Source organism: Helianthus annuus, chromosome 4, assembly GCF_002127325.2.
Source record: "Helianthus annuus cultivar XRQ/B chromosome 4, HanXRQr2.0-SUNRISE, whole genome shotgun sequence".
NCBI lineage: Eukaryota > Viridiplantae > Streptophyta > Magnoliopsida > Asterales > Asteraceae > Helianthus > Helianthus annuus.
The window spans coordinates 27,816,397-27,841,914 of NC_035436.2; the positions used below are offsets into that span (position 1 = coordinate 27,816,397).

The 25,518-nt window shown below is 35.9% G+C and overlaps 3 protein-coding genes across 3 annotated transcripts; 2 read left to right on the top strand and 1 right to left on the bottom strand.

Annotated features, from left to right (window-relative positions):
• Positions 1 to 9,696: 9,696 nt before the first annotated feature.
• Positions 9,697 to 10,806, bottom strand: LOC118491377 (protein ALP1-like). Its single transcript, XM_035989125.1, has 2 exons — positions 10,748 to 10,806; positions 9,697 to 10,641 (listed from the first exon to the last, which is right to left on the bottom strand). The coding sequence occupies exons 1-2, from the start codon at positions 10,804 to 10,806 to the stop codon at positions 9,852 to 9,854; spliced, it is 849 nt and encodes a 282-aa protein (XP_035845018.1). The 3' UTR covers positions 9,697 to 9,851.
• An 874-nt stretch (positions 10,807 to 11,680) lies between these two features.
• LOC110936016 (protein TIC 40, chloroplastic) lies at positions 11,681 to 18,091 on the top strand. The gene is made up of 14 exons (XM_022178363.2): positions 11,681 to 12,061; positions 12,647 to 12,740; positions 12,835 to 12,892; positions 13,694 to 13,711; positions 13,931 to 14,243; positions 15,050 to 15,153; positions 15,236 to 15,299; positions 15,408 to 15,486; positions 15,967 to 16,007; positions 16,089 to 16,134; positions 16,230 to 16,324; positions 16,555 to 16,658; positions 16,739 to 16,786; positions 17,753 to 18,091. The coding sequence occupies exons 1-14, from the start codon at positions 11,872 to 11,874 to the stop codon at positions 17,810 to 17,812; spliced, it is 1,314 nt and encodes a 437-aa protein (XP_022034055.1). The 5' UTR covers positions 11,681 to 11,871; the 3' UTR covers positions 17,813 to 18,091.
• Positions 18,092 to 21,953: 3,862 nt separating this feature from the next.
• On the top strand, positions 21,954 to 22,665 carry LOC110933137 (3-hydroxy-3-methylglutaryl coenzyme A reductase 2-B-like). The gene is made up of 2 exons (XM_022176375.2): positions 21,954 to 22,261; positions 22,398 to 22,665. The coding sequence occupies exons 1-2, from the start codon at positions 22,020 to 22,022 to the stop codon at positions 22,663 to 22,665; spliced, it is 510 nt and encodes a 169-aa protein (XP_022032067.1). The 5' UTR covers positions 21,954 to 22,019.
• Positions 22,666 to 25,518: the final 2,853 nt, after the last annotated feature.

A 25,518-nucleotide genomic window follows, 5' to 3' on the forward strand; every position in this document is an offset into this window, starting at 1 on the left:
CTCGTACATACCACTTACCTAATTCCCCACGAATTACTGTCGTATCTTAATTACAAACCTTTGTATAATAAAACATGTATGAACAAACTTATATACATACTCACTCCTATTCATGATTACTTATTAGTTTAAGCGTATTAGAATGAAGTTAAATCTATACATGCATACCCAATACTTAGTTCATTACCCCACATACTCGCTCCCACATCCCGATCTTACTCACCCATCATAAACACTTTTTAAGTGGCTTTCGGGTATGTTTCGGATCTTAAGAATGAGTTCCGTACTCACCCGTAGCTCACCAAGCCATTTAGTAGGGTTGAGGAATATTATATAGACTTATCGAGGCTTGGAATGGGTTCACGGGATCCGAATTCGAAGAAAAACGAAGAATTACATAAACTTTATATGTTACATCTGACCTCCACCGTAAGCTACCGTGGCTACCGTAGCTTACGGTGGCCCTTGAATTCTTACGGTGCATACCTACTGCCTTACGGCAGAAAGAAAAAACCCAGCACCTACCGTAGCTTACGGTGGCTACCGTAAGCTACGGTAGCCCCCAGTTCAGCTTTCATTTTTATTACAAAAAAAACTTCATATTTTGACCAATTCACATCCGAATCACATGAAACTTGTTCCTAATAGTCCGTAAACTATTTCCCTTACATAATTGACTAACAATCCTTACCCCGGGGGCCAAACCATTAAGAATTACGTTAACAATACATTATTCATGCACATTAATTCGACCCCTTTGACCTTTATCATCACTTCCCGACTTACTTAACCACATTTGACTCATTTCCAGTAGACTTACCTTATCATTACCTTAATCTCATACTCTCTTACATGACTCTCAATAAACTACCAAACAACAATACATGTTAAATCAAATGGGTAAGTTCGGGATTCACTTACCTCGTGCGTCCAAGTTTGTGCATAGCTTCCTTATTTCCTCTTGATCCGTTAGCCTTCCATACTTGAGCCCATGTCTATTGGGGTTCCTATCCTTTCAAGTCATTACGTCCACATCATAGTTAGTATGCATGTTCGTTCATATCACATCCGTTTCTAACTCTTAGCTACATAGACTTTCATTAGTCAAGCATTAATACGCATACGACATGAACTGACAACAACATTGTTCAACATTCTCTTAATCAAATTTATTATCATACATACCTATACATAATTTTCCTAACACATATACATGATTCTCTAAAATCTCATTAACACATTAATAATTCTAATCATGCCACTCGCATATTCATTGACTTTTCAGAAAGTCAACGATCATGCTTTCTTATTTCCAACTTATGAACACACACATTTATCTTGATATGATAGATTATTGTAGTAACGGTATACACATTTCAGTTTCACGTTATGTGGTACATACAACTACATGCTCACTTGATTTCATACCCGATGTTCACAAAAATCATTTTTACACATAGTAACACTTTCATGATCCTACATTTGACAACTACATACCAAGTTAGCCAATTTAATGTAATCGTAACATCATATGTAACTAGTAGTCCACAACTTCTACACTTAGTACTCACTCATTCTAAATCACCATTAAGCCACTAATCCGACTCATGGTGTGCACCACCATTCAAGCATAGGGTACTAATTCCTAAAACATACCTTTACGGAATCACCCCATCAACGAACTACTCACATGTATTTTATCCAAAGCACGTATCTCATGCTAACTTAACTATCAAACATGACATTATCACATCCTATACCAAATTACCAAATTCTTGCATAAAATTTTACTTTCTAGCTTCACCTAGTCATTTCATCAAACACTAGGTGTGCGTACTAACATTTATGCATAATGTACAAGTAATTCAAGCATATTCTTTCCATATTCACCTCATGAACCTCCCTTTATTCAAACAAGATCACTTTGTCATAAATTCTACGTCATGTTACCATCATAACCTACCACATAACCTATGCATCAACATAATCAAAATCATCAACATACACATGTTCATCATAATCATTCTCATACTCATAAACATGGGTTTCATTCTAAATCACTATGACAACTAAAATTTAGCCATAATTCAACTTAAACATGATAATATTAGCAAACTTTCATCCTAATTTAGATCAAACTCACATATTCATCGAAACCCACTTCATGGTTGTTCATCAAAACTGAGAATTAAGACATACCTTGGCTAAAGCTTGCTTAGATAATCACTTTTAAGGCTCATGCAAGTTTGATTTCGGCCAAAATCCATCAAGTTCGTTGATTAGGGTTTGAGAGGGGTTTCCCCTTTTCTTCTTCTCCTCTGATCGAACACACACACGCCCAGGTGTGTGTGTTTGGGGGTTTTAATTTTTTTTATATTTTATCTTCCCATTTATTCCAAATCAACCCCCTCATGTTTGACACTTATTCATAATTAACCCAATTTCATGTCCTTGTTTGTTTTAACCAAGCATTTAACTAGGTTCAATAACCTAGTTATTACATTTCCTTCTTTTAAACGTGGTGATATTCTAGTAACTAAATAGTTCAAGTTTTGGGGTGTTACAAGTCTATCCCCCTTAAAAGAGGTTTCGTCCCCGAAACCTTGCTCATTCTTACCCTTACCTTTTATTTTGTACCCATTCAGAGTGCATAATACAATATAAGTACATTCGAGATCTTGGCCTAATTTTTTATTCATAATTAATGTAATTGTACGCATTGTCCCTACCTACTTAAATTAAGCAAACTTTACCTTCACGAACACATAAAAGGTCGGAAACTTATCCAGAGCTCTTATTAGTGTCATTTTCACTTTTTATGATTTATTTCAATCTATTGTTACATCGTACACATTATTTCATTATGTTCACCATGATCAAACCCTAACACCCCGTTACTAACGTCCCTTCTACTTACTTTCACATTCATTGAAAGGTCGGCGTATCACTATACACATACCATAAACATTCTATATACCAATTCTTACTTATAATCGCATGCTAAACGTTTTACTAACCTCGTTTCCATTGCATAATCCATTTGCCTGCGACCCGAATCGACCCAATTCATATTGAATCATGCGATACCTGGGTTGATCGTATTTGTTCCTTGATAAGCTTCCATTTAATGCGTTCTTTCAACAATGTCTTGTTCAACTGAACATGGCCAACAAGCCTAGCATCAAGTTAGTATTTGCAACGATACTTACTGTCTTGTATATTCTATCAGAATTTCCACAGTTACATTCAACTTTGTTCAAACATAATGTTTATTGCATTTCTTATTTTTATATTAATTCTTTCTCGACTTATTTTCTTTTCAAAACATTGGTACGTTCAACCTGTTTAAACAGGTCAATACATGACCATTACCTAACATTTTAATTTCTTTATTCTCCTCATTCATAACAGGTCGATACATATTCATTCCTTGGCATACTATTTCTACTCGGCCCTTCATGGTATTCAGTGTTGAATCACCTATGTCATTCCGAAATCCATACTACTAGTATTTCACTTTACACATTGCGTTTCATACGTAATACTTTTCAACTTTCGTAAATAATTATTTACCGACATCTGCAATTTGACTCTTCAAGGTCAACTGCCACTCAGTACCTAGTGTTATACAAGTATCATAGTACGCGTTGTACTTACTTTCCGTTCGAACATCCTTACAAAAATTATTTCATTACTTTAACGTTTTCTTGCAAAAACCCTTCATCCTCGTCCATACCCGAGGCATTCACTTGGGTCATAACCGTCATTCATTCTAACTCCCAAAAGCCAATCTAAATACATGTCTAGCATGTAACTCATTTCAAGCTTACCTCTTTCTACTAAGGTTTCTTGCCACTACAATAGCTTTCCTTGTTTTTATTTACTTGGCGAATCAATTACTTCATGCTAACTTTACTAATACCTGCTTAGCAACTATCACTTACTTTGTTTAACTTGTTCGGAATTCCAATTGTAAAATACATCCTAACCATATATCTACCAATTACCCATTTCTGGCACATTCATCTCTAGTCGAGTTATAAGCCCCTACTCAAAATAAAACATAACCTTGTACATACCTTGCGCGAATCAAAACCTTTGACTCGTTATCCATAACTTACGATGGTCATTTCCTTCCAATCTGTGGCATTGGACGATCATACATTATGCTCGCCTACAGTTATAAGACTTGAAAATTTAAAACATTAAATATCATGTTCAATGGCAATCCCCATTTGACCCGTATGAATCGTTTATACATCTCGACCATCTTGCATACAACATGTTTACATAAACATATTTATATGGGTAGAAGTTTAAATAATAACTTGCGTAATACCCGCTTTTTAAAGAATATTTACTTGTTTGGTCTGTAATTACTTACAAATTTAAATCGTTCATTATATCGTTCCTTCTCTTCTATGACCCGAATCCGTCTCGAGGATTCTGACATATCATTCATATCCTTCCTTCTTTCTATGTTTCGAATCCGTCTCGCGGATTCTGACATATCATTCATATCCTTTCATTCCTTTCATGTTTTGAATCCGTCTCGCGGATTCGTACATTTCATCCATGCCTTTCATCCCTTGAATCCGTCTCGCGGATTCAAACATTGCATTCACATCTTTCATTTCTTTGAATCCGTCTCGCGGATTCAAACATTTCATTCATACCTTGGGGATCCGTACTTTCTTACGGATTCAACATTCTTCATTCTTATCGCTCACGCTTTTCACTCTTACATAGTACTCTCAATCTCCCGAGAGTCTTACTACCTATTTAACCCACACGCCCACCTGCTTGCTACCTAATTCTAACGGACATACCTGTAGCAATTATCACGGTTTCACGGTCGTCGTATGTTTCTTGTGTACTGGCCAAGTACACAATCCGCATACTAGTTTCGTGTCTTCGTGTAACCGTCACCTTATGTCCGAAGAATTAGTTTTCAGTACGTGTAACATTTTCAAAACTTCATTACTATTCCATTCTTATCTTTCATTTAAAATTTTCCTTTCACTGATAGGTTTTACCATTACATGTGCTTACATATATTAAATATGCGTACCTGGAACCAGTTTATCTTACTATGTGCCTTGGTGTCGGTCCTAGACCGCACTCGCGGATCATCCACTTCAACAACTATGCTTACCTTACACATAACATACTGTTAGTTTTATTCAACATATACTTAAGCACATACTTACCTTTGCTTCTACCCTTAGATCTTGATCGAGTCTCGGATTGTACGGGTTCCTTGTCACAAGAGCACACAGGTTTGAGTTCAAGTATTTATCTTCCCATACTTGATTTCACTCAAACCACAGCTCTGATACCAACTTGAAACGCCCCGATACGTTTTTGACAAAAGATGCAGCGGAAATTCATACCATAAAATTTCTTTCATTGTGATCGTCTTAACTTACTTGAAGTTCATTTTAAGGTGACACTTTTACAATGAACACATCAATCGAACTTATTTACGAAATGGAAACATAAACTATGTTTACTAAATTATTTATTCAAACATTCCCGTACAATCTAACTTGTGACTCGGTCTTCGATCTTCCCTCCTCGGTGATCCTCCGTAACTCGTACAACCTACACTTACCATGCAAATTCAACGTTAGTACACATCATGAACGTAACAAGATCCATACTCTTTTACTTTCCATTCCATTATTCCTTTACATTTAGGCATTTCTGTCTAAGTATCCACTCCCTGGTGAGACTTCAACATTGTACCTGCATTACACTTCATTCTCATGATACACTGTTAACAGCATCAATACTCAATCGCATTGAAAACATACGAGCATACGAACTTAGCTACTAGGATACAGTTATACATACATACTTGCATCCACATATATGCGTTCATACCTACACACGTATGTACCTTCATACTTAAATACATAGTGCTTACGCAAATACATAGCTACTTGCGTATATACATACACCGATACCTACATATATATATCTGCATACGTAACTACATACTTACATGCATACATAAAACGAATCTTAACTACTCACGTGTATACCTTTGCTCACACGTACATATACTTGCATAAATACATTCATTCATACATACATACTAACTCGTACATACCACTTACCTAATTCCCCACGAATTACTGCCGTATCTTAATTACAAACCTTCGTATAATAAAACATGTATGAACAAACTTATATGCATACTCACTCCTATTCATGATTACTTATTAGTTTAAGCGTATTAGAATGAAGTTAAATCTATACATGCATACCCAATACTTAGTTCATTACCCCGCATACTCGCTCCCACATCCCGATCTTACTCACCCATCATAAACACTTTTTAAGTGGCTTTCGGGTATGTTTCGGATCTTAAGAATGAGTTCCGTACTCACCCGTAGCTCACCAAGCCATTTAGTAGGGTTGAGGAACATTATATAGACTTATCGAGGCTTGGAATGGGTTCACGGGATCCGAATTCGAAGAAAAACGAAGAATTTCATAAACTTTATATGTTACATCTGACCTCCACGGTAAGCTACGGTGGCTACCGTAGCTTACGGTGGCCCCTGAATTCTTACGGTGCATACCTACTGCCTTACGGCAGAAAGAAAAAACCCAGCACCTAACGTAGCTTACGGTTGCTACCGTAAGCTACGGTAGCCCCCAGTCCAGCTTTCATTTTTATTACAAAAAACTTCATATTTTGACCAATTCACATCCGAATCACATGAAACTTGTTCCTAATAGTCCGTAAACTATTTCCCTTACATAATTGACTAACAATCCTTACCCCGGGGGCCAAACCATTAAGAATTACGTTAACAATACATTATTCATGCACATTAATTCGACCCATTTGACCTTTATCATCACTTCCCGACTTACTTAACCACATTTGACTCATTTCCAGTAGACTTACCTTATCATTACCTTAATCTCATACTCTCTTACATGACTCTCAATAAACTACCAAACAACAATACATGTTAAATCAAAAGGTTAAGTCCGGGATTCACTTACCTCGTACGTCCAAGTTTGTGCATAGCTTCCTTATTTCCTCTTGATCCGTTAGCCTTCCATACTTGGGCCCATGTCTATTGGGGTTCCTATCCTTTCAAGTCATTACGTCCACATCATACTTAGTATGCATGTTCGTTCATATCACTTCCGTTTCTAACTCTTAGCTACATAGACTTTCATTAGTCAAGCATTAATACGCATACGACATGAACCGACAACAACATTGTTCAACATTCTCTTAATCAAATTTATTATCATACATACCTATACATAATTTTCCTAACACATATACATGATTCTCTAAAATCTCATAAACACATTAATAATTCTAATCATGCCACTCGCATATTCGTTGACTTTTCAGAAAGTCAACGATCATGCTTTCTTATTTCCAACTTATGAACACACACATTTATCTTGATATGATAGATTATTGTAGTAACGGTATACACATTTCAGTTTCACGTTATGTGGTACATACAACTACATGCTCAATTGATTTCATACCCGATGTTCACAAAAATCATTTTTACACATAATAACACTTTCATGATCCTACATTTGACAACTACATACCAAGTTAGCCAATTTAATGTAATCGTAACATCTTACGTAACTAGTAGTCCACAACTTCTACACTTAGTACTCACTCATTCTAAATCACCATTAAGCCACTAATCCGACTCATGGTGTGCACCACCATTCAAGCATAGGGTACTAATTCCTAAAGCATACCTTTACGGAATCACCCCATCAACAAACTACTCACATGTATTTTATCCAAAACACGTATCTCATGCTAACTTAACTATCAAACATGACATTATCACATCCTATACCAAATTACCAAATTCTTGCATAAAATTTTACTTTCTAGCTTCACCTAGTCATTTCATCAAACACTAGGTGTGCGTACTAACATTTATGCATAATGTACAAGTAATTCAAGCATATTCTTTCCATATTCACCTCATGAACCTCCCTTTATTCAAACAAGATCACTTTGTCATAAATTCTACATCATGTTACCATCATAACCTACCACATAACCTATGCATCAGCATAATCAAAATCATCAACATACACATGTTCATCATAATCATTCTCATACTCATAAACATGGGTTTCATTCTAAATCACTATGACAACTAAAATTTAGCCATAATTCAACTTAAACATGATAACATTAGCAAACTTTCATCCTAATTTAGATCAAACTCACATATTCATCAAAACCCACTTCATGGTTGTTCATCAAAACTGAGAATTAAGACATACCCTGGCTAAAGCTTGCTTAGATAATCACTTTTAAGGCTCATGCAAGTTTGATTTCGGCCAAAATCCATCAAGTTCGTTGATTAGGGTTTGAGAGGGGTTTCCCCCTTTCTTCTTCTTCTTCTCCTCTGATCGAACACACACACACGCCCAGGTGTGTGAGTTTGGGGGTTTTAATTTTTTTTTATATTTTATCTTCCCATTTATTCCAAATCAACCCCCTCATGTTTGACACTTATTCATAATTAACCCAATTTCATGTCCTTGTTGGTTTTAACCAAGCATTTAACTAGGTTCAATAACCTAGTTATTACATTTCCTTCTTTTAAACGTGGTAATATACTAGTAACTAAATAGTTCAAGTTTTGGGGTGTTACACCTCGTAGACTCCGAGTACGGAATCAGATTGTGGGAGGGCCTCAACCTGTTGCAGATCTATGGAAGTGGAGAAGCCTTCGTCTCGAATCCCTAAGAACTCAGGGGTGCGAGTGGTGTGAAGTTGGTAGAGGGTGTCCTCGTAGACTCCGAGTACGGAATCGGATTGTCGAAGGGCCTCAACCTGTTGCAGATCTAAGGAAGCGGAGAAGCCGTGGTAGGCGGTGGTGTAGGAATAGAGGATTGCATCACGGGTGGTGGATGCCAGAGACTGGAGACTGTCGGCGTACCAGTCGTGATATGTGAGATAGGATGTGGGCTTTAGATGGTGGTTAAATTGTCATTACACTAAACAACATTTTATTTTTCATTTACTATATAATAAAATAGAAACTTTCTTTGTATTGCACTTTTTATACTTGTTATCATCATTATAAACAGATTCACACACTTGGTGGGAGGTGGTGGTGATGGGTAAAGTCAGGGAGTGAACAGTGGGGTTATGTTGGTGTGTGGCGGCGGTTGAAGGGCAGTGGTAGGGGTGGGGGATGGTGGTGAAAGATGGTGGTAATGGGTGAAGAAAGAGAGATGAGGGAGAGGAAAATGTGTGATACAGAGTTAGAGAGAATTCAAGGTTTTTAATACTTATAATTTATTTTTTATTTCTTACACAACTAGTCACTTGAATATCAAATTATTTACTCAACAGTCCTTAGGGGGGTAAAATGACAAAAATACCCTCATGTGCAAAGCACATGACCATATTTAACCAAAAAATATAACTGAGTTAGGGCTAAAGGACATAACGTGCAGGATTTTGAAACGTTAAGGACAAAACTCATCAAATTTAAAGGTAAAGAACAACGCCTGCAATTTAGGGTGTAAGGGGTGCTCACCTAATAGGTGAGTCCCCCATCTTACACATAGCCAATCACATGGTGCCACGTCAACTCACCTAATACACTCCCCTAATACCTTGTTTTGATGGCGGCACTCACCTATTAGGTGAGTTGTTTCTTTTTTTTTTTTTTTTTATTCTCTAAAATAATGCATGTTTTATAAATTAAAAAAAGATTAGTAAAAATAAAAATTAAATAAAAGACATTTCATTAAATTAAAAAAAAAACATTCGAACTAGAAAAAAAGATACATTCAACCTAAAAAAATATAAAAACAAACTACTCCTCGTCCGAATCAACTTCAAGGTGAGGCAAATCTAAACTTCCGAGATGCTCAACGAGATCGTGTTTTAGCCTCCAATGCGTGTCTTCGTCAATGAGCTCCGTATAGGCTGTATCATCGAAGACGGGTTCGACTGGAGGATCTTGAATATGAACCGGTGCTATCGCCCTTCCGTCGTCTTTTATAATCATGTTGTGTAAAATAAGGCACGTATACACGATGGACCTTATTTTTTTCACCGTTTTCGAACGCATTGGACGATTTAGTATTCCCCACTTCGACTTTAACACACCAAACGCCCGTTCCACATCTTTTCTTGCGGCCTCGTGTTGCCTCTTGAATTTTTTTTCGTTCGGGTCGTGTGGATATGGAAAAGACTTCACAAACACGGACCAAGTAGGGTAGATCCCATCAGTAAGATAATACCCGCGTTTGTATAAATGGTTGTTCACTTGAAATGGACAATTTGGCGCCGTTCCATTTCGTTGAGCAAGAAATAACGGAGATTGTTGCAGCACGTTGATATCGTTTTGTGAACCCGCTGGCCCACAAAAAGCATGCCAAATCCACAAATCTTGAGACGCTACCGCTTCTAACATAACCGTCGGGTATTGATGATCGCCTCTCATGTATTGTCCACGCAATTCTGTGGGGCACATTCTCCAGACAAAGTGTGTACAATCGAGACTCCCTAACATGCCAGGTAGGTGATGCCTATCCTCATGAGCCTGATACAATAGCGCGATGTCGTGGCTCGTTGGTCTACGTAGGAATTCACCGCCATACCTTAAATTAAATAAAAGACATTTCATTAAATTAAAAAAAAAGACATTTCATTAAATTAAAAAAAAAACATTCGAACTAGAAAAAAAAAATAAATTCACCGCCATACCTTTTACAAACCGTCTCGCAGAAATATTCAAGGCACTCACGAGAGGTCCTTTCAGACATATTTAAATACTCGTCCCCCTCGTCTGGTGGGTTACCGGTTGCAAGTTGTTTAATTGCCGAAGTAACCTTTTGCAACGGTGTAAAGCTTTTCTTCATTCTCCCGTCTAAGCCTTCTTGAAACCACTCGTCATACGCTTCCACGTCACTAACAATTTTTAGGAACAACGACTTGGACATACGAAACCTGTGACGAAAAGTATCTTCACTAAATTTTGGATTTTCATCGAAATAATCGGCCATGAGTGTCTCGTGGCCCCCCACACGATCCCGACGGACATATTTTTTTTTTACTAGACGATGCCGTGTCTAGTAGCTCCGCTTGTTGGATGAGATTTTGGAAGAAAACTAAGCTACTACCGCTTGACGACGTATCGTCATCGTCGGGAAAGTCGGGTATGGGAGAAAGAAACGGGAACTTGGAATCCATTTTGTGTTTAAAAGATATAAAAGTTTTTTAGAGTTTTGGTGTTGGTTTGTTGTGAATGTGGTAAAAAATGGATTAAGATTGGTTAGTATATATATTGTTTTAAAAAAAATTGATTTTTTTTTTTTTTTTAAAAATTCGACCGTTTGTAAACGGTCAAATCTCGATCATCGTGCATTTCCAAGCGGTAAACCCCCACCCATTTCCAGCCCCGAATCGGGACCCCGCGGGGATGGCGGCGGTGTTCCCGATCGGGGAAATGGTTCACCGAGGCCCTCCCCGATTGCGCCCCGTATACCCTTAGTACAAACATAAAAGACAAAACTTGTAATTTACTCATTTAATTAAATAATTGTGTAATAATTGACGGGGCATTATTAACATTATCACTACTACGCCTCTTTATGAATAACGCCCCTTTACTAGGACGACACGTGAAAAGACAACGAATTCACCCAAGGACTACGCTTGGTTCAAAGGCAAAAACCCTCTTGTTGGCTTAAAGTCGATGAGGTTGTTGATGTCGCCGATATAGAGAGAAACAAAACCCTTCTCAACTCCCCTACTTCTTCAAAACCCATAACCCACCACCAATCTTCTTCGGATTCTTGCTTTTTCTTCATCTTCAACAACCCCACTTCATGGATAATCTAGCCCTTTACACTTCTTCTCACAAACCCATTTTGGGTTCTACCACAAACCCTCGAACCGATTCTATAATCTCCACCAAACCCTCCTTCTGTTTGTTCAAAATCCCCAAATCAAGAACCTCAATTTCGGCTCTGTCTCGCCGTCAAGATTCAACCCCACAAAGAGTTATCAAATCAGATGGTGATTCTTTGCATACCCTTTACTTAAATTACAATAAAGTATCTAACTTTATATGATTTAGGCTGTTTGCTAGCCTTTTAATGAGAATTGGTCAGAGGTAGAGTGTGTTTGGTTTGCTTAAAAGACACCTCTTAATGGTATGTGGAGCCTCTCAATGGGTAAGTTTTAGAAACATGCTGACCCATTAAGAGGCTACATGTTAATCGGTTGCCAAAGAGCCCCTTAGTGTCTTTAAGTTGCAATAATCTTGATGTGCAGTGGCGAAGCTTGACCCGAATGACGGGGGGGGGGGGGGGGTCGAAAACGTATATACCAAAAAAATTCTATAGAACCGGGGGATCGAAAACATATATACCCAAAAATTTCTATACGGAAACTACATATATAACACTACTAAGCGAAAAGTTTGGGGGGTCGGGCGCCCCTCCCCGCCTCCTTTATACTTCGCCATTGTTGATGTGTTCAAGTCAGATGGTGATTCTTTGCATCCCCTTTTCTTAAATTACAACAAAGTGTTTAACTTTATATGATTTACTTTTTTTTAAGTTACTATAATCTTGATGTGTTTTTTTATGTGTGATGAAGATTGGTTTGCTAGAATTTCATCTTCAAGTAATCAGCATACTTCATCAGTTGGTGCAGCCCCACAGATTGCAGTGCCACCCCCATCTTCTCAAGTGTAATTATGTGGCTTTTGTTGGTTTTTTTGTTAATTAAGTTTTGGTTTTTGTTGAAATGTGGAGTTGACTTGTTGACTTTGGTTGTGGTTGTAGAGGGTCTCCTTTGTTTTGGGTGGGAGTTGGCGTTGCATTCTCTGCAGCTTTCTCATGGGTAAGTATGATGATGAGTTACTTTGTTTGTTATTAAGTAATGGTGGTGATTTGGGCCCGTTTATTTATGAACCGGTTGATTCGGGTTATGTTTTATCGCTTAACAAGTCAAAAGGAGATTAGTTAAGTTGCTCATATTTTTTCAACTCAAAAAACCTCCTAAACCGACGATTTTATTGAAAATTTGAATTAAGAAAAAACTGAAATAAGAAAAAAAATGTTATTATAGTTTTCCAGACAAATTATATATAAAAAGTTTGAATTTTTGGGGAAACGTGTTTCGTGTCAACTCTCGTATTCCGAGCATACCAAAAAGTTACTTGTTTTGACCTATTTACTTACGAATGGGTGGATCTGGGTTATGTTTATCTCTTTATGGGTCAAAAGGAAACTAGTCAAAACTCAAAAGTTGCTCGCTTTGTCACGCATAAAGTACCGTCTAAACCATTTTGTTTAAAATAACTGGATTCTTATTGAAATAGTATAATTTTTGTAATTATAGTTTTTCACACTTATTATATATACAAAAAAGTTTGAATATTTGGGGAAAATGTGTTTCGGTTCAACCCATTTTGCTACCTCTACTTGTCAGGTTCGCGCCATCCTTGGTTTTAAAATGCGCGCATAATGCGTGATGCGCATGATTATTATTTAGTGATTTTTTAATAACAAACGCATCACATACGTGATGCGCGCGCATCACGCATCGGGTTTTGGAGCCAAAACGCATCGGAGCGCATCGCGCATTTTAAAACCAAGGCGCCATCTACTATGTTTGACTAACGCTATGTTTTGAATGCAGACGGCTTCATACTTAAAGGTAATTATCTACACAAAGGGCTATGTAATGTTACGTGAACACGCTATTAGCCTATTACGCGGCTTTAGGCATTGGAAGTTATTTTTGCAGATAAGTAAACTTAAATTTCAGGCTGTGGAGCGAAATTTAAGCAGTATATAATATAAGTTCTATAATCAGTGAGGCAATGCCTTTTTTATAATAGTATTTTAAGGCTTTGTTACATGCTTACTATTTCAGCAAAAAGCTATGCAACAAGCCTTTAAGACCATGATGGGCACGCAAAACAACCAGTTTGCTAATGCTGGCTTTTCACCGGGATCACCTTTTCCGTTTCCGCCACCTGCCGCACCAGGCACGACACCTGGATCCCCTTTTCCTTTTCCACCATCCCCAGCACCTGCCACGTCAGCACCACGCCCAGCTGCCACATCAGCACCGGCTTCCCAACGCACAGTGACTGTAGATGTACCTCCTACTAAAACCGAGGCACCCCCTGCACCTGCATATTCTGAAGATGAGTTCGAACCACTCAAGGAGCCGAAGAAATCTGGTTTGTAGTGATCCTTACAATATTTGCTGTTTTTTGTATGGGTTGTAAGGGGCTAAACATGTTATTATTAAAGTTGAGGGGCTAAAGTTGTTTTAGTTAAGGGGCTAAACTCTAAAGTTTCTTTTATTAAAAAGTTGATGGGCTAAAGTTAAACATGTCATTATTAAAGTTGAGGGGCTAAAGTTATTATTAAAGTTGAGGGGCTAAAGTTGTTTATTACTAAAGTATATAATGTGTGGGCCCTCGGGGGCAAAAGTGAAAGTGCACTAATTTTAACATTATTTTACTAATTTCGTGAAAATAACATTAAAAAGCGAGGGACGGTTAATCATGCATCATGTGGTGGCGTTGATAGCCGAAAGACAAGGGGGTACATGCACTAATCGGCTTTTGTCCCAATTGCTGAGTGTTATGTGCCTTATGTCCAAGGCTTGATGCAAAACTACTATTGAGCCGAGGGGTCTCACTGGAAGCAACCTCTCTATTCCTATGGTGTAGAGGTAAGGCTGTATACATCTTACCCTCCTCACACCCTGCTTTGTTATTGGTGGGATTTACTGAGTATGATGATGATGATGAGGGACTAAAGTTGTTTATTATTGAAGTTGAGGGGCTAAAGTTGTTTATTATTAAAGTTGAGGGGCTAAAGTTGTTTGATGCTAACAAAATAGCATATATATGGTATATATATATAATGTTCTTATTAATAATTAATAAATAATTTTAATCAAGCATTAGGATAAACGTGACGCCAGGTTGCAATAATCCATTTTATATACTTTCACCAATAACCCGTTTTTTTCCAGCTTTCATTGATGTGTCTCCGGAGGAAACATTGAAAACAAGTTTCGAAAAGCTTGAAGAATCCACCGACACTGAATCCCCAAAAGATTCCCAATTTCCAAATCAAGTAAGAATTTTTTTATCGTAAATTAAGCTTCAGTTTATAACTGATCTTATACAAATACTGATATTTCTTGTATTAAATAAAGGCTTCGCAAAATGGGTCTGCTTTTAAACCAATGGATAGTTCGTTTGAGGGGGCTTCATCCACAGGTGGCTCAAAATCTTGATATTCTCTTTTTTTTTTCTTTCTATTATTTAAGCATATAGTATACATTTATGTAATTTTCTTTTTATTATTGTGTTTAATAATGAGAAAAGGCACAAAAGGACCTGCTATGTCTGTGGAAGCTTTGGAGAAGATGATGGAGGATCCGACTGTACAAAAGATGGTCTACCCGTAAGTTTAAGTTATTGCAAATAAGGGTGTAAACGAGCCGAGAGGCTCGAGCTCGGTTAAAGCTTTGTTTTCAAAGCTCGAGCTTGTCTCGTTGGTAGCTTCTTAAGCTCGGCTCTGCTCGTTTATTATCTATTAAAATAATACATTAAATAAAAATAATATAAATTTTAGGCTCGCGACCTCGATAAGTGAAGCTCAGGCTCGGGCGCGTTTACTAAACAAGCATATTTTTTGGTTCAGGCTAGGCTCGTAAACAAGTTTAAATAAGCTCGGCTCGTTTACTAGACAACTTTAAATTAGCGGTAAATGTTATTAAATATTAATAAAAACTATTATTACACTAAGGCTGACGAGCCTGTCGAGCTTCACATGTCAGGCTCGAACAAATGATTGTCTTAGGTAACGCTTTGGTTTAATTAATCATATATTCATTAGCAGAAATAAGTTCTTATAAGTTGTAATTTTTTTCTTTCTTTCCAGCTATCTTCCGGAAGAGATGAGGAACCCTACCTCCTTCAAATGTCAGTATCTTTCACTATAAGTTGTATAATCTCATACGAATATTTTCGTAATTGTTTGCCTTTTAATCAAATTTAAAACAGGGATGCTCCAAAACCCACAATACCGTCAACAATTGCAGGATATGCTGTAAGTTATTTATTCGACTCCAACATGTTCTATCCCAATAATATTTTGTTTTTTAATTTAATATTCCTTTTTTTATTTTATTTTATTTTATTCAGGAATAACATGGGGGGAAGCCCCGAATGGGACAGTCGTATGATGGACTCGTTGAAAAATTTTGATATTAGCAGTCCCGAGGTCAAGGAACAATTTGGTAATTTCTCACAAAATATGTTTACTAAATATATATATTTATTACAGTAATTTGGATACTGACAGCCGGTGATGAGATCAAATTAAGTTGTATCATTTAATAAATGCTACATATGTAAATAAATTAGGTGTCACACATGTACTCGTAGGCGTACGGTCGTATGTCTATATTGATATTTGATTAAGATATTTTTTATTCATATTTAATATTTTGGTTTTCTTTTGTTGAAGATCAAATCGGACTTACCCCGGAAGAAGTGATATCTAAAATCATGGCGAATCCCGATGTTGCGTTGGCCTTTCAAAATCCTAGAGTTCAAGCAGCCATCATGGATGTATGTTCTCACACGCACACGCACTCTGGCTACTTTTTATCTTCGGTTAAGGAATAATAATATTGATGTTATTTTTGCAGTGCTCTCAGAACCCTATGAGCATCATCAAGTACCAAAATGACAAAGAGGTAAGCTTGAAAATCGTATATATTGTTGTGTGATTTAAATACGATGCCTCGAGTGTTTGGAAAATTTTGATAATTTAATGAAGGGGAAAGTTCTTGTACAAATAATCTTAACATACTAAACATACAAATTGAAGGAAAAGTCAAAAAGACAAGGTGGCATTTTTGTAATTATCTATAACTATCAAAGTTACTCTACAAATGTATCTAAAAAACCTAAAAAAAACCTACCCCCCCCCCCCCACACACACACACACACAAGCTAAAATGCTAAAAACTAAACCCCCAAAAAATCTAAAAAAATAAAAAAAAAACACACAAAATATTTTTTTTTAATATTTTTTATAAAAAAATCGCTACTTTTAGTAGCAAAAAAAAAAAAAATTGTAACAAAATGTAGCGATTTTTATAAAAAATATTAAAAAAAAAATTTGTGTTTTTTAGGTATTTTTGGTTGAGTTCACATTTGTATAGTAACTTTGATAGTTGGTGGTAATTACAAAAATGCCACCTTGTCTTTTTGACTTTTCCTTCAATTTGTATGTTTAGTATGTTAAGTTTATTTGTATTTGATCTTTTGCCATTTAATGAACGAATAAAATGACCAAGAATGAAAATTTTCATTAAAAAAAAGAGCAGCCGTATTTTGAAATGAGAGTTAAAGTCTCCTTGATCGGGTTAAGTTGAGGGGAAAGTAGGTAAATTTTATTTTACTTTTATATAATCAGTTTTACGCTTCCTACAAAAATCGAATTACGATATGAGAGATGGGTATAATGGTCATGCTATAAAATGTACATTAAATGGGCAAATATGAAATTTAAGTGTTAAAATGTTTCTTGCAGCTCTCAACATATTAAATAAACACGGGCGTGTATATATATATATATATATGTTGCAAGATTCAAACATTACGCACTAAGGACGTTACTCATGCATTAATATCATTTTTTTTTTCAAATGTTTCAGGTTATGGATGTGTTCAATAAGATATCAGAACTCTTTCCCGGGGTGACGGGTGCACCTTGATCATGTTTTAAGTTAATTTTTGCGACTAGTTAGGGTGTTTTTTGTCTTTTTGCAACTTAGTAAGCGTAAAGCTGCTGAAGAAAATCATCATAGCCATAGTTGATCATATGAGTTTGGCCTCAGGAGACTGTAATTTTGCTATTAATCTATTCGGGTTTGCCTAACTTGGTGTTTTTTTTGTAAAAATTGTTTAACCCGTTATTCTTGGTGTTTTGATGTTTAAGATGCACTTGCTCAAAACAATATGTTTATTAAGAGGAAAGCAACCTTTTTCTTGCATTTTACAATTTGGTGTTATGTTTTTTTATAGGGTTATTGGATTTTATCACCCCCAACTATCGGCCTTTGGCCGTTGCCACCCATAACTAACACTTTAACACCCGACACCCCCAACTTGACTTTTTGTTTGCACTAGCACCACTCAGTTAAATCTTTACTAACTGGGTTTGTTTCTTATCCTACGTGGCACTAAGTTGATGAGATGGACCGGAATATCTGGCGAATGACGTGTCACTGTATCCCAATATAAAAGCCCTTCTGCTGACCCAGCCATCTTACCATTCACATCTATACATATATACTTATATACACACACCCTTATCCCGGAATATGCACCGTATAAAAACCTGCATATCCCGGAATCTGCACCGTACTTTCCGGCGATGAGTCCGATCGCTTAATCGACGGAGGTGTTACGGTTTTCTCCGCCTCCGTGTAAACAACCAGAACTCGCGGCAGTGCTTCCGGCCGTGGAAGCTGTGGATTTCGGCGGAAATCTGGAGCAAATTCAATGTATTTATGTAATGTTTTGAGTGTTTTGATTGTTGCGAGTGTTGTGAAGGCTCTGAGTTAGGTGAATTGCAGGTAATTTGTGGATTAGGGTCCAAGAAACCTGACTTCTCTCAAGCATTTCGTCAACCAGTTTCTGTGCACAGTCCATCTTCCCTAATTTCGCATACATATCGACTAAACACGTCGATACATACAAATCATGTTCGAACCCTTCTTTAACAACAAGATCATGCACTTGCTGACTTCCCCAAACATCCAAACTTAAAGCACAGAGCTTCCCCAATGTCATAAACGTATAACCATCGGGTTTAAGCCCAACCTTTCCCCTCAATTCCCTATACAAACCCACACATTCTTCATATTGGCGAATTCCCATATGAGCTCTCATCATGGTGTTGTTGATAAAGGTGTCATCTTTCACAGGCATATGATCGAACAGTTGGCGGGCGTGTCAGATGAGGAATTGGTGCTGCGGTTGATGTCGGTGGTGGTGGTGGTGGTGGAGGAGGAGTTGAAGCTGAGGCGTTGGAGGTCGTCAGAGAGATCGTTCGAATCCGGCATCGCCGGTGATGAAGATGAAGAGCCGATGAAGATGATGATTTGATTTTATATATTGAAAGGGGTTGAAGATGAAGATGATGATGATTTGTTATATAGAACTGAATTTGGGGATGATTTATTGCCACCTCATCATGACAGCTCATCAAAAATAAGCCATGTCATCAAAATATGGCCACGTAAGCAAAAAAAAACTAACCAAGTTAGTGCAAAGTTAACTGAGTGGTGTCAGCACAAACTAAAAGTAAAGTTGGGGGTGCCAGGTGTCAAAGTGTTAGTTGGGGGTGGCAGCGGCCAAAGGCCGATAGTTGGGGGTGATAAAATCCAATAACCCTTTTTTATACGTAAAATGATTCATTTTCTGGTTGCTTCATATTCCGATATGAATTTTAAAATATGGCATATCATGATATTTTGAAGGGTATTTAAGTAATTTTGTAATAAGAACACTAGATTTAGTTGTCTCCTCATCAAAACTTTACTTACGTTTAGGGGTATAAATGAGTTGAATTGATATTCTCGAAGTTCATGAAAAGACCGATATATGCAACGAGCTTGAAGAAATGAAGGTGAGGCGACGGACCTATCTTAACGAATTAAATAAAGATGTGAGTATCGTAATATATATTGTTAATAAAATCATATTCTTCGTTTTTCATAATTAGAGGTGGCACACTATAACAGTATAACAGTAATAAGAACGAAATACATCAATGCATAAATAATAAAAACATTACACTATTACATTAATTACAAAACATTCTCAATTTCATCTAAGAAAATCTTTGTATCTTGAATCTCTCTTAAGTTCATTCCTAAGTAATCCCGAATAATCTAGGGTTAATGGATTTAAACATCCCCAACTATTGTCATTTGGCCGCTGGCACTCTCAACTTTGACTTTGGCTCACACCACTCCCAACTTGGCATATTGTTTGTCATGGCACCCCTTCGTTAAATAATCACTAACCTGGTTATTAAAATTAGCCCACGTGTCAATTTAAGCTGATGTGGCATGTCCTACGTGTCATTTAAACTGATTCATCTTTAAAACCACCAATCCCTAACAACAGAACTTCATATAAAAATGAGTAAACTGCAATTTTACCCCCTGGGGTTTAGGCCAATTGGCACTCTGACCCCCCTAACGAAATAATTGCAATTTTACCCCCCAACGTTTGGTGTTATGTCGCAAGTTTACCCCCGGTGTCAATTTTGTTAACAAATCTGTTAACTATAACTTGAAATAATTATAATGCCCTTTCATATTACCCTCTGTGTTTTGTTCTACCCGTAATATTACCCCCTGGGTCTCTTGTAACCTTTTCAGGCTTACCATCCTCTGTCTTGTTCTTCCCACCAATAAAAGTAGGCAATCTACTAAACACCTGCCCTAATTTGTTATGAAACTGATCCATGTTTGGCAGGTTTTTAGCCTCTTTGACCCATATATCCAAATTCCCATGTAGCAACAGAACTTTGAGAGATCAAATCGCCATGCTGTGATCCACCATCATATCCTACTTCACACTTCAGCCATATCACACTTTTACCATGCTGTGATCTTGTTAGAGGTCTTGAATGGAATAACTTGCACACTTTGACCATGCCGTGATCCACCATCATATCCCACTTCAGCCATATCACAGCAACAAGATCAAACAATCAAATAACCCAGATTCGATAAATTCAATGGTTTTATAACACAATCGAATCTGAATTACAAGATCAAATCGCCTTAACCAATACTCACTTCACAAGATAGCTAAAAAACAAGTTTTTCAAAACCTTTACTTCACGGAGGCATTTAATCAAACACCTGGTGGGTCAAGTTTTCTTTCACAAAAGAACACGTTTACAGAGTGAATCAAACGCTACCCAGATGAGAATAGCAATCTGTATAGAGATATAATGGGTAGAAGAATTGAAAAGGTGGGTCTTTGCGTGTCGGTGGGTGGTATACCCAGATATTTTAACTTTAAGCACGTAGACCAAAGTTGAATTTGGGAAATGTAGGAGAAAAATGGTGGTGAAGAAAGAAGATTGGGGTGCCATTTATTACTTTATATGAGGAGACTGATTCCTGTTAAAAGTCTTTGTATTCTAATAGGTCTGCCAAATTTAATAAAAAAAAGTGTTCTAATAATGCAGGCGAAGTTGATGTAACGGCAGCGTATTTGGAGGTTTATTTGGTTGTTGTTCGTTCAATAGGATTTTACCCCCAACATGATTTGAGATTTTGTTAATAAACCATGATTTCATCGATTATATGAACAGGATTTGAGATTTCATCAACAACAATAGGGCTTTGAACAACTGAATAGGTAAGTTTGATCGTCACGAGCAAATACAACTTTGAGAAGCAGTTTTATGGTGGCTGGAGGTGGCAGTGGTGGTTGTGGTGGTGAATGGCGGTGGCAGTGGTGGCAGGGGGTAATATCACAGAGTAGAACAAAACACAGGGGGTAATATGAAAGGGCATTATAGTCATTCAAGTTATAGTTAACAGATCTGTTAACAAAATCGACGCCGGGGGGTAAACTTGCGACATAACACCAAACGTTGGGGGGTAAAATTGCAATTATTTCGTTAGGGGGGGGGGGTCAGAGTGCCAATTGGCCTAAATCCCAGGGGGTAAAATTGCAGTTTACTCTATCAAAAACCCTAGAACTCAGTTAACAATTTGTTAGACGCACCTTGGAGCACAACACCTCAACATACGATCCGGCCGAAGATGCCAGATACATAAGTCGCTTGACGGTTTGCCTCTAGAGGGGTTTGATTACGAGTCATTATTGGGACAGTGTTATGAAATGCCGGTTGGTTATGTTTAGATACCCGTGGGTATTGCAGGCCCGATGTTGTTGGATGGAAAGGAGTTCTCGGTGCCCATGGCCACCACTGAAGGTTGTCTTGTTGCTAGCACTAATCGGGGTTGTAAGGCGATTTATGTATCTGGTGGTGCTACCAGTGTATTACTCAAGGATGGGATGACTCGAGCTCCCGTGGTTAGGTTTGGAACCGTAAAGAGAGCTGCTGAGTTGAAGTTGTTCTTGGAGGAACCACTCAACTTTGATACTCTTGCTTCCGTTTTTAACAAGTAACACTTCTCCTTTCCACTACCTCTTATTAAAAAAAAACTACTTAATTTTATCATCTAACATTTTCTATACGGTGTTCTAAAATACCTTTTGCATAACAGTTTGAATAAGTTTATATGAATGCCATCATTGCAGATCAAGCCGGTTCGGGAGGCTTCAAAGAATCCAAAGTGTGATTGCTGGGAAAAATCTTTACATAAGGTTCACTTGCAGCACAGGTGATGCAATGGGGATGAACATGGTTTCCAATGGTGTTCAGAATGTTTTGGACTATCTGCAGCTTGACTTCCCGGATATGGATGTTCTTGGCATCTCCGACAACTATCGTTCTGACAAGAAACCGACAACCGTCAACTGGATAGAAGGAAGAGCACAACACCTAATTTTGTTAACTGATTTCTAGGGTTTTTGATATGAAGTTTCTGTTGTTAGGGATTGGGGGTTTTAAAGATGATGAATCGGTTTAAGTGACACGTAGGACATGCCACATCAGCTTACATTGACACGTAGGCTAATTTTACTAACCAGATTACTGATTATTTAACGAGGGGGTGCCATGACAAATAATGTATCAAGTTGGGAGTGGTGTGAGCCAAAGTCAAAGTTGAGAGTGCCAGCGGCCAAATGACAATATTTAGGGGTGTTTAAATCCATTAACCCAATAATCTATGGGACAACAACTATATATATATATATATATATATATATATATATATATATATATATATATATATAGGATTAGGTTAATCTTAACCCTTGATCATTTTTTAGATTAAAAGAGTAAGAATGACATTAACTAAGTATGTTTAATTAAAATCTCTTAATTTTCTCATCTCTTAACCCCCTCTCTCTCATTTTTAATTATTTCTCCATTATTTTAATTATAAGAAATTGAATGTCTTTAAATTTTGGTAGACCATCATGGATTACGGCATTATCATATCACATATGTGTATACAGGTCAGTATATACAAGATTTATACACTTGTGTATTATTACATCTTATTCCCATAGGTCGGTATAAACCAGATTTATACATATGCGTATTATTCAAGTACATATATGTATACAGGTCGGTATATACCAAACGTATACACCTGTGTATTATTCAAGTACATAGTGTATACAAGTCGGTATATACCAGATTTATACACTTGTGTATTATTACATCTTGTTTCCACTATGCATCTTTTCATCAAACATTGATCTAATACATATATGTATAGAGAATGTAATTAAATATTTTTAATCATGTTCTAGATGGAACAATATTTGATAATGTTTGTATTTTTTTTTAAAATTATCAAAGGGGTAGACTAAATATACCCCCTTTTATTACTTTTTAGACCCCATTTCTATAAAATCACATTAAAACTTTTAATATTTACCCCCTATACAAATCATCATATTAAAAAATATTCTTTTTGTTACAAAACAAATTCAAAAGTGTAAAAAAAGATTACCGACGTTTTTTTAAATATTTATTTTTTAATTTTTGTTTAAATCATATTTTTTAAAAGTTTTCTTATATTGTTTCTAAAGACACTTTCTCAAATGGTATTTTGATTATGTTTTTTATTGAACATCTTTACAAATAAATAATAACATTTTTTCTTATAAAAATAATAAAAAAGGTTTTGAACTTTCTTTAAAAAAGAAGTCTATATTATGTTTTTTCCTCGTCTAGTTTGTATTTTAAAGGTCGTACTTTTATATTTTTAATACTTTAGACGTGTTTATAAAATAATTAACAATTTTTATTTACGAAAAAAGTAAAAAAAAAATATATTAAAATAGCGTTTACAACCCATCTATGTAAGTGAACAAATAAACAATAGATACTAAAATTATTTTATCAAACTATAAATTAACAGTCTATATAAATTCAAATTTAATTAGTGTAAAGAATATATTATAAACAAGTTAAAACCAGTTTAAGACTTGGATCGAAGTGAACACTTTTCTAAAGGAAAACAAATGGATAGGGTTGATTCACAAATATTTTTCTCTTCTTCATTTAAAAAATATATCAAACTAGTTGATTTAAAAAAATATATGTGGATTTTCTTGTAATGAAAAGTAGGTCATTCGAAACCAAAAGTCACGTAAAAGCATAAACTTAATTACGAATAATCATCGGTTTTCGACCATGCATCAGATACCCACTTCAAGTCGTTCAAAAATAAAAAAAAACATTTTAAAATATTAAAAATAATAAATATAAGACATTTAAAATACAAACTAGACGAGGAAAAAATATAATGTAGACTTTTTTCAAAAATAAAATTCAAAACTTTTTTTATTATTGTTTTTATATGAAAAACGTTATTAGTAATTTGTAAAGATGTTCAATAAAAGAAAACATAATCAAAATACTATTTGAGAAAGTGTAAAAAAATATCTGAAAACCTTTTAAAAAAATATGATTTTTTAAATAAACATTTAAAAAAAATCTATAATATATTTTTATACTTTTGAATTTGTTTTGTAACAAAAAAGAATACTTAAAAAAAATATAACTTGTTTAGGGGGGTAAATATGACAAGTTTAAATGCGATTTTATGGAAATGGGGTATAAAAAGTAACAAGTGGAGGTACGTTTAGTAGCCCCCTCATCAAATATTAAGTTAGGTAATTTGTGAGAGAAAAAAAATATAGAGAATGTAATTAATTACTGTTTTAATTGGAAAGAGAAATAAGGAGAGAGAGAGAGTGAGAGAGAGAAAATCAATTAATTAAATAAAAAAAGAAAAATACAATTATGCTCTTTTGTTTATTAAAATACATGTAAGTTACAAAAGTTAATTACAATCTTACCACTAAAGAAAAAATCTAGATCTACAAAATCAGTGGTTACAATAAGTTCATTTTGTTTACAAATACATCATTGTTCACACATGAACCGTATATATATATGGGGTGTAAAAAACGGCTCGTAAAAAATCGGATGATAAAAAGACGAGTAAATACGGGGGCGTAAAACGGCGCGTAAAAACGAGGTGTAAAAAACGTCTCGTAAAAAACCGGCTCGTAAAAACGTTTTTTGTAAAAAAAATCCTAACAGAAATTGTTTTTTGTAAAAAATCATATTTTAAAATGTTTTTTAATTAAAAAAATCTGATTTTAATAAAAAACAATTAATTTAATAAGACAAAAAAGTACTAATAAAAACAATATATATAGAATAAGACAAAATAAGCAAATTTACTAAACTGCCTTTTTAACATTAAAATATTAAAAACATAATAAGATAAAA

Coding starts and splice junctions, on each gene's coding strand:
- LOC118491377 (XM_035989125.1), bottom strand. CDS start 10,806: ATGTCTGAAAGGACCTCTCGTGAGTGCCTTGAATATTTCTGCGAGACG. Junction 10,642..10,747: donor TGCGAGACGGTTTGTAAAAG/GTATGGCGGTGA, acceptor ATTTAATTTAAG/GTATGGCGGTGAATTCCTAC.
- LOC110936016 (XM_022178363.2), top strand. CDS start 11,872: ATGGATAATCTAGCCCTTTACACTTCTTCTCACAAACCCATTTTGGGT. Junction 14,244..15,049: donor CAAGGAGCCGAAGAAATCTG/GTTTGTAGTGAT, acceptor GTTTTTTTCCAG/CTTTCATTGATGTGTCTCCG. Junction 16,325..16,554: donor CGAGGTCAAGGAACAATTTG/GTAATTTCTCAC, acceptor CTTTTGTTGAAG/ATCAAATCGGACTTACCCCG.
- LOC110933137 (XM_022176375.2), top strand. CDS start 22,020: ATGTTGTTGGATGGAAAGGAGTTCTCGGTGCCCATGGCCACCACTGAA. Junction 22,262..22,397: donor CTTGCTTCCGTTTTTAACAA/GTAACACTTCTC, acceptor CCATCATTGCAG/ATCAAGCCGGTTCGGGAGGC.